Source organism: Rhea pennata, chromosome 8 (genome assembly GCF_028389875.1).
Source record: "Rhea pennata isolate bPtePen1 chromosome 8, bPtePen1.pri, whole genome shotgun sequence".
In the NCBI taxonomy this organism is placed as follows: Eukaryota; Metazoa; Chordata; class Aves; order Rheiformes; family Rheidae; genus Rhea; species Rhea pennata.
Window position 1 is genome coordinate 6170064 of NC_084670.1, and position 11447 is coordinate 6181510.

Below are 11447 nucleotides of genomic sequence, written 5' to 3' on the forward strand. Positions count from 1 at the left end.
ATTCCCCAGCAGAGAGGGGAAATAGAAGCGACAGGCTGCCCCTCTGAGGCTGCTGAAACTTAATCCCCAAAACTCCTCATCGTTTTACAGCACGGCGCAGATCGGCTCCGGGGAGTTTCCCTTTCCCCACAGCTCTGATTCCGGCCGCCCACCCCTCGAGTCGCCGGCCGGCGGCTGCTCTCTTACAAGGCGGAGAGGTGAGCGGCCGTTGCACGCGAGGCAGCACAGGTTGCAGAGGGAGGACAACGCGTGGTAGAGGATGAGCGGCCGGGACGTCTTCCTATAGGCGGGGTCGCCTATAGGCAGCTTCTGGTAGGATTTGCTGGTATAGAAGTCGATCTCCTGGCCCAGGCCGTAGCTCCGCTTGGTCCGGTGCACGTCTGCTGGGATGTCTGAGGTTATCTGGCCAAATCACTGCACGTTCAACACAGCACTGCACGGCAACAGCCACGCAGACAAAGATGACGACGATCTGCAAGGCAGCGACGTGAACTGCGAGCGTTCAGTGCCCGCGGCGCGTTAAATGTCTCCCCAGCCCCTTTTACGCACAAAAAGGGCTCTCAAATTCGCCTGCTACCTGGTTCCTCCCAGCTGGAGCCAGGCATGAACCCTGCCGCTGCTTATGACCGGCCTCAGCAGCCCAAGCGCAGCGAGACCCTGCGGGCGAAGGGATTCAGGCTGCAGACAGCTTTGCACCTTTTAACCAAAAAGCACAAGTTTCTCCGTGATGAACAAGCTTGCTCCCACCCTGCCTCAGGTGCACGTGGTTAACCGGAGCCAGGCGGGAGGCGCCCGGCACTGGGGCTCGTCGCAGTCGGGGGCGAGGCCTGAAGAAACCCGCTCCGCTGCAAGGAAAATTCAACGACGACGAACCTGCTGGGAGCGCCTCGGCCGCTGCCCGCCGGCTCCCGGAGCGCCCGGCTGCGCGGCGGCAGCGTCCTGCCTCCCTCGGCCAGCGCGGCCGGGGCAGGGCGCGCGGCGGGGGCGGCCCCGGAGGAGCGGCCGCCTCGGGGCGCATCCTGCTGCCCCTGCAAGGTGTCCGGGTGTACCTGTTTGCACGGCAATTCTGGCACGCTCCTCTCTGCGCGCGTGAAACCCCTTCGTAACCTCGGGATTACGCCTCGGAGAAGGCGCTCGGTCCCCACCTGCAGCCAAGGGCCGTAAATCGTCGGCGTCTTCACGGCCTTTGCTTGGCCGAGAGCGACTTTGTCCTTCTGGGCATCTTCTGCAGCCCTTTTGGGGGACACTGGCACGCGGTATGCGTGTATATATATGCATGCATATATATATAAATATTTAAAATATATATATATTTTTGCTTTTAATGCGCTTTTATTGTCACTCGTTGCGCCTGCCGCTGCGGCCTCTGTCCCCACAGCTCCCCTTGCCCCCAGCTAGCCGAGAAGACCCCTTGAGATGCCCCTGCAACGAGCTCCTTCAGCGAGACCCGTCCGTTGTCCGTGGGGCCAGCTTCCCCTCCCTCGGCCCCGGCACGGGAAAGCCGGCGAGCGGGGCAAGGGTGCGGGCGTCCCCTCCCGCCCCAAATCGCAGCCCCCCTCCCCACCCTAGCGGGCAGCGGAAGCCCGCAAGGAAATGGTTTAAAAAAAGGGGGGGGGAGGGAATATCCCTCGGGCTGCCGCGGCCGCCGCTGCTCCTGCCAGGGCGAGCGCTCGGCCCCGGCGGCGCGCGGGGCCCCTAGAGACCGCGGAGCTGCAGGATGAGCTCGTCCTTGTTCTTCAGCAGGAAGGTCTCGCAGGCCACGAAGGTGGCGTGGAAGTTGGAGGAGAGGCCGGCGACGTTGGTCGTCACGTAGTTGAGGTAGCCCGGCGTGGCCTGGTTGTAGTAGGCCACCTGCGGGGCGCCCGCGTTGAGCCGGGGGGCGGCCGGGCCCGTCGCGATGCCGCCGGCCCCTCGACGGCCGGGGGGGCCCGGCCGAGCTCGGCCCTCCCCGGCGCGGCCTCACCTTGCTCGTCTCCTCCGTCTCCGGCCAAATGCAGAAGCCCGAGCAGAGCGTCTCGCCCCGGGTGAAGCCGGGGCTCGGGGGGTGGGTGGGCAGCGTCACCGAGCGGAAGGCCACCACGTAGGGGTCCCTGCGCGGGGAGCAGGAGGAGGAGGGCACGGTGAGCGGGGCGCGGGGGGCCGGGACCCGGCGGGGGCCGTGGCGCGCCCCGGTTTACCCCTTGTCGCAGGGTTTCCGCCGGGACGCCAGGACGACGAAGTCCTGCGGCTTCTCCTCGCGGCTCAGCGCCCGGCTCACCACGCGGTAGATGGCGTCGTCCTCGTCCACCCGCCGCACCAGCTCGGCGCTCCTGCGGGGCGGCCGTGAGACGGGGCGAAGCGGGCCCGCGCCGCCCGGGCGCGCCGAGGCCCCTTCTCGCAACGGGGAGAAGGTCCGGCAGCCCCACGGAGAGCCTCGGAGGCAGGTTTCCACAAAGCTTTAATCTGATTCATGGCTTCACTTTTGGTTCGTGGCTTGCGTGAGCCGTGGGGCCAGCTGGGGTGGGAAATGTTGCCACCAAGGTGAACCAGCCTCCGAGGGGAACCAACCTCTGAGGTGAACCTGCCTCCAAGGTGAACCAGCCTCCGAGGGGAACCTGCCTCCGAGGGGAACCTGCCTCCGAGGTGAACCAGCCTCCGAGGGGAACCTGCCTCCGAGGTGAACCAACCTCTGAGGTGAACCTGCCTCCAAGGTGAACCAACCTCCGAGGTGAACCTGCCTCCGAGGTGAACCAACCTCCGAGGTGAACCTGCCTCCAAGGTGAACCAGCCTCTGAGGTGAACCTGCCTCCGAGGTGAACCAACCTCTGAGGTGAATCTGCCTCCAAGGTGAACCAGCCTCTGAGGTGAACCTGCCTCCGAGGGGAACCTGCCTCCGAGGTGAACCAACCTCTGAGGTGAACCTGCCTCCGAGGTGAACCAACCTCTGAGGTGAACCTGCCTCTGAGGTGAACCAGCCTCCGAGGGGAACCAACCTCTGAGGTGAACCTGCCTCCAAGGTGAACCAGCCTCTGAGGTGAACCAACCTCCGAGGTGAACCTGCCTCCTAGGTGAACCAACCTCCGAGGTGAACCTGCCTCCGAGGTGAACCAGCCTCTGAGGTGAACCTGCCTCCGAGGTGAACCAGCCTCTGAGGTGAACCAACCTCCGAGGGGAACCTGCCTCCGAGGTGAACCAGCCTCTGAGGTGAACCAACCTCTGAGGTGAACCAGCCTCCGAGGGGAACCTGCCTCCGAGGTGAACCAGCCTCTGAGGTGAACCAGCCTCTGAGGTGAACCAACCTCCGAGGGGAACCTGCCTCCGAGGTGAACCAGCCTCTGAGGTGAACCTGCCTCTGAGGTGAACCTGCCTCCGAGGTGAACCAACCTCCGAGGGGAACCTGCCTCCGAGGTGAACCTGCCTCCGAGGTGAACCAGCCTCTGAGGTGAACCAGCCTCTGAGGTGAACCAACCTCCGAGGGGAACCTGCCTCCGAGGGGAACCTGCCTCCGAGGTGAACCTGCCTCTGAGGTGAACCTGCCTCCGAGGTGAACCAACCTCCAAGGTGAACCAGCCTCCGAGGGGAACCAGCCTCTGAGGTGAACCAACCTCCGAGGTGAACCAGCCTCTGAGGTGAACCTGCCTCCAAGGTGAACCTGCCTCCGAGGTGAACCAACCTCCGAGGTGAACCAGCCTCTGAGGTGAACCAGCCTCCGAGGTGAACCAACCTCCGAGGTGAACCAGCCTCTGAGGGGAACCTGCCTCCAAGGTGAACCTGCCTCCGAGGTGAACCAACCTCCGAGGTGAACCTGCCTCCGAGGTGAACCTGCCTCCGAGGTGAACCAACCTCCGAGGGGAACCTGCCTCCGAGGTGAACCAGCCTCTGAGGTGAACCAGCCTCCGAGTTGAACCTCTGAGGTCCCAGGCAGCACCCCCCCGAGATGTTCCTGGGCAGCAGAGCGGTGGGGCAGAGAGGGGCCGGGGGCGCTCCCCCGCCGTGCCGCAGCACTCACGCGTAGTGGCTGTCCCACTCGTGCCGCCGCCGCAGGTCGGAGAGCAGGGGGAAGGCCTGGGCGGCGGCGACGCGCGCCGTCATCTCCATGCGGAAGGAGAGGAACTGGTCCTCCTCCAGCGTGTACATCCTCACCTGCGAAGGCGCGGGGCGAGCGGTGCGGCGGGCGCCCGGCGCGGCCCCCCCACGCCCGGCCACGCGCGGGGCCCGCCGCCCTCCCTACCTTCCCCTTTTCCTGGGCAAGGACCCAGTTTGCTTTCGCCACCAGGGTCTTCAGCGCGGAGACGTTGTTGTAGCTGAGATACACCTGCGGCGGGGCCGGCGGAGGCCGTGAGCGGCTTCGCGGCCCCGCTCCGGCCCGGCGCGCGGGGCGGGCGCCGCCGCACCTGGTTGCTCTGGTCCCAGGGCACGGAGAGCGGCACCTCGGTCTGCCGGCAGGACACGATGTATTTCCTGGGGACGGGCAAGCCTTGCGGCAGGCGGTGGTCGGCCGCCGGCGGGACCCGGCGGCTCCCCTTCTCCCCGCTCACCTGTCCAGCCGAATCTTCTTCCGGGCGCTGGCTTCCCTGTACCTCCGCTCGCCGTCCTGAGCGAGGGGAGAAGCGTCAGGAGAACGGAGAAGCCACCAAAATAAACATCTTTTTTTTTTGGGGGGGGGTGGTTGGGAGGACCCGGCGGCGGGCGCCCTCCGAGCCCTCCGCGTCCTCACCTCCGGCTCGGGCGCCAGCATGGGCAGCGTGCGGGGCCGGCCCTCCTCGTCCAGCACCACGAAGGTCATGAAGGCGCTGTTGATGTGCCGGCGGCTCGTGGCCATCTCCTGGCCGTACGCCTCGGCGCAGACCCCCACCTCCATGCTGCAGGGTGGGGGGACAAGCAGGGCGGAAGCGGTAGCGCTCGCGCCAGCCTCGAGGTTTCCCCAAACGTCCTCCCCCCACCCCCCAAAAAAACCTGTTCTTGAAGGCGTTGTTGACGATGGCCTTCAGCACCAGGCGGTCGCCGACCTTGGAGGGTCCGCGGAATTGGAACATCTCGATGGTGGTCAGCGTGGGGTGGGCATGGCACAGCCGGCTGCCGGGGGGGGTGGGGGGCGGCGCGTCAGCCCTCGCCGCCCCCCACGGACACGCCGCCGCCGCCGCGCGAGGGGCTACCTGGCGGCGATGGTGGCCACGTTCTCCATCCAGGCCATGATCTGCCCCCCGAAGGTGTTGCCCTGGTGGTTGGCATGTGGAGGCAGCACCAGCTCCACGCTCTCCACCCGGGTCTTCTCCGCCGGCACCGCCACGCTGCCGTCCCGGGTCTCCGGCTCTGCCGCGGGAGGAGGACGGGCCGGCGCTCAGCCCCCGCCGCCGGGCTCCGCCGGCGGCCCCATCCGGGCAAGGCTCCCGCTCCGGCCGGGGACGCCGTACCGGCTTCGCGGGGGCTGCGGCTGAGCAGCTCCTTGAGGGTGTCCTCGTGCGCCAGGCGCAGGCGGCGGCGCTCGGCGGCGATGCCGTGCTCGATCTGCTCCTCCTCCGTCCGCGGCGTCAGCGGCTCCAGCTTGACCTGAGCGCGCCGGGGCCCCGCGGCCGGGCGTCAGGCCCCGCTCCGGCGGGGGGCGAGGGCGCCAGCAGCGCCGAGGGGCCCGGCGGCGTGCGCGCGGGCCCCGCTCACCTTGCCGCCGGCGCGGCCCTGCGCCACGAAGGTGGCGTACGCCTTGCACACGCTCCACTGCCGCCCGCTGCAGAGGTCCTCGTGGCTGACCTGGATGCCCACCTGGCCGGGGAGACGGCGCCGCTGGGAGGGCTGCGCCCCGCCGGCCGCCCCCCGCGGAGCCTCCCCGCCGGGGCCGCGGGCCGGGCCGGGCCGGGCCGGGCCGGGCGGGGGGCACCAGCCCGCCGGGCGGAAGCCTGAGGAGCAGTTTGGCGTCTACGGGCAGGCGAAGCAGGAGCCGGTCGTGGCGCACGCACCTCCATGCTGGAGTTGAAGGCTCGGTTCACTTTGGCTTTGATGTTAACCACGTGCCCAACGCTGGGGAAAAAGGAAACAAAACCCACCGGCACGGAAGCGTTAGGGGGGGATCGGCGGGCGCCGGCCCGGCCCGGCCCGGCCCACGCGCTGAAAACGCAGCCGGTCGAGGAGCAACAGGGCCGCCAGCGGCTTCCTCCGCAGGCAGTGGGGCAGGGCTGGTCCCCCACCCCCCCAGAGGCCCCGCTCCCTTTGCTGGCAAGAGACGCCAGCCCCACACGGGCCTCTTTGCACGTGGCAGCGGGGGCGGCCGCCTGGGAGCCACAGGCAGCGTCGCTGCTCAAGTTCCTCCTCCTCCTCCAAGGCCAGGCTCATCCCCCTTCTGGCCTTCAGTAGGCTTCAGAGTGAACACACAGGCAACTTTGGCTCTGCGGCCTTTCCTACGCTAACTGGCACCGATCAAATGAGTAAGTGCAGCTTACTGGCAACACACTGACAAAAAGACAGGGTCTATATCAACTGCGTTATTAGATCACGGCCATCCTCCAGCTCTGAGGAGACCGGCGCTACGAACTTGAACGGAAAGGCGAAGCTCGCCGCAGCGTTAGCGGGTTACTGAGCGGGCGCCGCGCGCGCACGGCGGGGGCCGGGGCCCCGGGTTAGGAGGCTACGCTACGGCTCACACGTCCATACCAGACACCGCTCTGCCCCTGCGGCCGCCCAGGAGCGCTTTTACACCTCGGGCTGGTGCGGAAAGAGAAGCGAGAGACGGGGAGAGTCGTTAGCAGCGGAGGAAGAGGCTCCTCCGGGGGCGACGCTGGTGCCGAAAGGGGGGGAAGCGGCTGCGGCCGCGCGCGAGCGCGCACGGGCGTTTGCTGAGGCCAGAGGCGAGCCGGCGGCCGGCACCGGAGCCCCGCGGGGCTGCTCGCGCCCCGGCGCCGCGCGGGTACCTGATGGTGTGCTCGAAGTAGATGTCGTCCATGGAGGCCGTGACGCAGGGGCAGCCGGCGTGCCTCTCGGCTGCGAAGGCAAAGCGGACGGCGGCCATCACCGGGAGGCCACGGGTCTCCCCGAGCGGCTGCGGTGCCTCCCCCGGCTGCTGGGGAGCAAAACTGTGGGGAGGGGGGAGGCGGAGCAGCCGAGGGGGCTTTTCCCTCTGCTGCCTGCCCCCGGCGGGGCCGCGGGCCCGGCGAGCGCCCGCTCCCGTTGCCGCCCGGCGCTCACCCGAGAGGCAGGCGGCCGTGTCGATCCACTTGAGCAGCTGGCCGACGCTGAGCTCGCCGCGGTGGTTCGTGTGGCAGGGCAGCACCAGCTGGCTCATCTGCACCTCGGTGCCGTTGCGGGCCGGCGCCTGGCTCGCCATGCTGCCCCGGCGGGCGGCCGCGGCCCTGCGGGGCGCAGCGGGGCCCGTGAGGCACCCGCAGGGATCCGGCGGTGCCCCGCTCCCGCGCCCTGCGGGAACCCAGCAGCGCCCCACTCCCGTGCCCCCACAGGAACCTGGTGGCGCCCTGCTCCCATGCCCCACGGGAATCCGGCTGCGCCCCGCTTCCACGCCCCCGCGGGAACCCGGCAGCACCCTGCTCCCGTGCCCCCACGGGAACCCGGTGGCACCCCACTCCCGCGCCCCGCGGGAACTCGGCGGCACCCCGCTCCCGTGCCCTGCGGGAACCCACTGGTGCCTCACTCCCGCGCCCCGCGGGAACCTGGCAGCACCCCGCTCACACGCCCCAGGCGCCCACCAGGCCTTTCCCAGCGCTCGCGGCGAGGCCAGTGGCCGGAGAAGAGCCTCCGGGTGGCCCGCGAGGGGAGCCCGCGAGACGTCCCGCGAGACGTCCCGCGCGGAGCAGGGACGGCGGCAGCCGCAGCACCATTCCCACCAGAAACGCGCCCACGGCTCTGCCGCAGCGGGTCCCTTGCACCATGACACGGGGAGAGGAGCCGCATCCCCGTGCGGCTTCACGCCAGGCGGGCGCCCAGCGCAGCCGCTGCCACCGCCGGCCCGTGCGCCCGGCCCGGCTGCACCCCGACCCGCCACCCACCCCGGCCTTCCCGAGCGGAGAAACTCCTCTGCCCACGCAAGCCCAATCTGAAAGGCACTAAACCAGGGGGTGAGGGGGGAGCATAAGCAGAGGGAGAAAAACACTCCTGTTTTTAAGCTGTTTACGCAATCGAGCATAACCTGCTCACAGTTTCCTCTTTTTGGAGCCTCTCCTGCCTGCCAGCTTGGCAGGAAGCACTTTTTAAGGGGAAAAAACAGCATTGCAACTGCAAAGTCAGGGAAGAACTAGCTACTCGGCCTGCAAGTAGCCCACGTTGCCCGAGGCAGTGCCGGGGGGGACCTGAGAGCGGCCAAGTCACCGGCTTCCTTCCGCTTTCTGCTCCAGCAGCGGCTCCCCTCCGGAGCGCCCGCTGCGAGAGCGCGGCAGCGGCGTCTTTTCCCTGCGGTTCGCCCAGCCTCTTTTAAACGGGAGTTATCCCCAAAACGCCGCTGGAGCCGGGCGCCCCTTCGCCTCTCAGAACAGCGGTTGCTGCAGCAGGGCCAAGGGGAGACCGCCGGTCCCGTAGCCGCCGCTCGGAGACCTTGCAGGACCGGCGCAAACCCCGGCGCGGAAAAACAGAACGGAGAGAAACCGGCCAGCTACAGGTTTCCCCCGGCCGTGCCCGGCGCCGGGGCCGCGGGAGCAGCCGGGGGCCGCAGTATGAGCCAGGGCAGAGCTCCTCGGGAACGACGGTGTTCCCCTTGGCCATTTCTAGGAGACCCCCTAGGAACGGGAAGCGTGGCCAGGATTAAAGCAGACATCTCCGACCCGGAGCGACCCGCAGCAGCGGGAAATTTTTCCCCAGCTGGGTCACGAGTTGTTCCAGAGCCGCAGGCTTTTTTCCATGGAAAAACGCCACGGGTGCCAAGCCAGAGTGCCGCAGGCAGGCCAGTGCCGGGGCTTTTGCGAGAAGAGGGAAAAGCTGCAGCTGGGCACCCCGGTGCCTCGCCGCAGGCGTGGGAATTTCCCCCGGGTTTAGGGGGGTTTGGGGCGGGGCTTTTTTTTTTTTTTTTTTTGGAAAAGGGCAGGATAAAAATAAGAGCCGAGCACAAGAGCGGCGCAAGAGTGTGAGAGCGAAGGGCTGCTGAGAGCCAGGGGCCCATCCTGGCCGCGCTTCCCGGTCCCCCACCGCCACCCCGGGACACGTCCCTGCCGCGTGCCACGTCTCGCCCCGAAGCCCCCGGGCGCCCGGCCGACGTTACCCCCCCTCCGCGGCTCCCTCCGGGGCAGCACCGCGCCGGGGGGGGGGTCGGTCGCCACCCGGCAGGGCGCTGAGCGCCGTGCCCACGCCCCGCGCAGCACAGCCCTTCCCGGAACAAAACAAAACAAAAAAAGAAAAATTGTAAAAGCTGCTAAAGCTGTGGGAGGAAAAAAAAAAAAGAAAAAGCTTGGAAAAGCTGCTAAAAACCGAGCAAACCGCAGGTCCGGTCCCGGCGCCGCAGGCTCGCCCCTCCGCAGCCGGCGCCTCCGAGGCGGGTGCCCTCCGGAGCGGCGGTGCCCTTGCCAGTGCGCGCGCGCTCGCCGGGGCCCGGCGGCAGCTGAAAGCGCCGCGCGCTCGCGCCCCTCCTTCCCGGAGGGTCAGGCCCGCCGCCGGCTGCCGGAAAGACTCCCAGCTACGCCGGCAGGCTCGCAGCGAGCCCGGCACCCACCGAGGCCCCGGCGTATTCGCCGGCGGGCGCTTCGGGGCTATCGCGAGGAAGCGCCTGTCCACGTTAACGTCTCCAGCCTCGCTCCGCCGCCAGATTTTTAAGGCTCTTGACTGATGCAGCCTTTGGGTCCCCATGGCAACGCGACACATTGCCTCGGTGACGGAGGATGCTCTGACTCCGTCACCCCACGAGTGACCCAGTTCTAGCAAAGAAAAAAAATGAAAAAATAATTAAAAAAAAAAAAAAGTTTGCACGAGGAAAAGACCTTCAAGCGGGTTATTCCCCTGCCCGCTGCCCCAGTCGCTTCGCAGAAGGCGCGACGAGCGCCCCGGGACCCACGCCACGGCATCCCCGGAGCGCTGCAAGGAACGAGCCGGCGGGAAGGAGGCAGCGCCGGCGAATCCTCCCGGGGGACGTGGCTGTACAACTGAGCAACATCCACGGCGGAAAGCCAATCCGCACGCGCCGAGACGTTATCCTGACCTACTTCGGGAGATGCCACTGCCGCTGTCTCCGCAGCCCGGCGCGGGTCCCGCTGGTGGCGTGTCCCCGGCCCGGCGGCGCCGGCGCTGCGGTGCAAAGTCCCCGTGGGGCGTCTCCGGGAGCGAAGGTCCCGGCGAGGAGGGCGACGCCGCGCGAGCCCCGCGCCGGCCGCGGGCCCCGCTGCCATTCCCGCGTGCCATATTCCCTAGCCGCTTCCCAGGCGCCTGCCCGTGGTAAGCCGAAGGAGGCCGGTGCGGGCTCCTTGCAGCCACCGAGGTTTCCCAGAGGCCCCAAACGTCTCCGCCAGGAATCTTCCCATGGGACGGGCCGAGACGCCCACGCGAGAGCCGGAAAAACGCATCGGCTTGAAGCTTTGCGGGAAAAGGGGGCGCAAAGCCCCGTGCGCAGCTGCCCCGCGCTCACCGCGGCACCCAGCGGCGTCCGGACGCGGGCGCACGCGGCACGGCGCCCTCCGGACCGCGCTCGGCTCCGTCCCGGGACCGCCGCCAGCCAGCGCACGCCGCCTACTTCCTTAAAAATAGTCATCCCCAGCTTTCTTAAGGTAGCCCTTCGGCAGCCGTCCGGCGTTTCCCAGCCCTCTCCCCGGCGAAACAGATGCGAGGCCGCTGCCGACGGGCAGAGCTAACCCGGCCGGCGAAACCCAGCCGAAAATATTGAGCTGCTGCTCGGCCTTACCGCTTCCGAACCAGCTGTAACCGGGCTTTTAAGGGGGAAAAAAGGGGGGAAAAAAGTTACAAGAAATTGGGAAAGAAAAAGCAAATTTCACCATGTCACTGCATTAACTCTACAGTCTATTATTTTGGGGGCAATATTGTTTTATTTGTATATTATTTGCATGCTTTCATAGGCGCATCTGGGTAATCACAGTACACAGTTTTGATCAAAGCTCTTCACACGGAGACACAGCACAAGCGCCGCCGCTGGAAATGCAGCGGAGAAATAATTCGAGAGGAAATAAGGAATCGGCTTGCAGGCTCCAGGGTGCCCTGCGACGCGCACACGCGGCCACCTTGCAACAGGTAGCCCGCAACAGATTTTCCCGCTGCTCCCGCCACCTTTACCGTTAAACCTGCTCTAAACGGGGCTCGCGAGGGCCGGCTTTCCCCCTCCTGCGGCCGAGCGAGGGCCACCGAGAGACGCTCGCTCGCCACAAGCTGCAAAGAGAGGCCCGATGCTTTTCAGGAGCGATGGATGAGCGTAACGCCGCGATTACGGCCCGCAGCGGCCGTGGTCCCGCAGCTCTTGCGGGGGGAAAGCCGCCCAGCTGGGGCGTGCTGGCGTGCACGCCGCACACGCGCGCGTGCCCCAGCCGCCGGGCGAGCAC

At 67.5% G+C, this 11447-nt stretch overlaps 1 protein-coding gene across 5 annotated transcripts; it reads right to left on the bottom strand.

The window, feature by feature from the left end:
• Window positions 1–1300: 1300 nt before the first annotated feature.
• Window positions 1301–10593, bottom strand: ACOT11 (acyl-CoA thioesterase 11). Of its 5 annotated transcripts, none has more exons than XM_062581966.1 (17): window positions 10103–10593; window positions 7156–7319; window positions 6882–6951; window positions 6625–6675; window positions 5934–5994; window positions 5638–5739; window positions 5394–5529; window positions 5136–5292; window positions 4936–5055; window positions 4697–4841; window positions 4518–4573; window positions 4374–4440; window positions 4211–4294; window positions 3989–4122; window positions 2178–2309; window positions 1964–2090; window positions 1301–1851 (listed from the first exon to the last, which is right to left on the bottom strand). In XM_062581966.1, exons 1-17 carry the CDS (start codon window positions 10300–10302, stop codon window positions 1696–1698), a joined length of 1962 nt encoding a protein of 653 aa, XP_062437950.1. In that variant the 5' UTR covers window positions 10303–10593; the 3' UTR covers window positions 1301–1695. The 5 variants fall into 5 exon arrangements, with proteins under 5 accessions (XP_062437950.1, XP_062437952.1, XP_062437951.1 ...); XM_062581968.1 differs by lacking the exon at window positions 10103–10593 and adding an exon at window positions 9388–9590 and having other exon boundaries at window positions 1302–1851; XM_062581967.1 differs by lacking the exon at window positions 10103–10593 and adding an exon at window positions 9379–9590 and having other exon boundaries at window positions 1302–1851.
• Window positions 10594–11447: the final 854 nt, after the last annotated feature.

What these genes read in the sequence shown, in the direction of transcription:
- ACOT11 (XM_062581964.1), bottom strand. Translation starts at nt 8,191, where the DNA reads ATGCTGTTTTTTCCCCTTAAAAAGTGCTTCCTGCCAAGCTGGCAGGCA. An exon ending in CCTGGGACCAGAGCAACCAG is followed by an intron (nt 4,295 to 4,373) that starts GTGCGGCGGCGC and finishes GCCCCGCCGCAG; the next exon opens with GTGTATCTCAGCTACAACAA. An exon ending in GAGTGGGACAGCCACTACGC is followed by an intron (nt 2,310 to 3,988) that starts GTGAGTGCTGCG and finishes GCCGCCCCGCAG; the next exon opens with GAGCGCCGAGCTGGTGCGGC.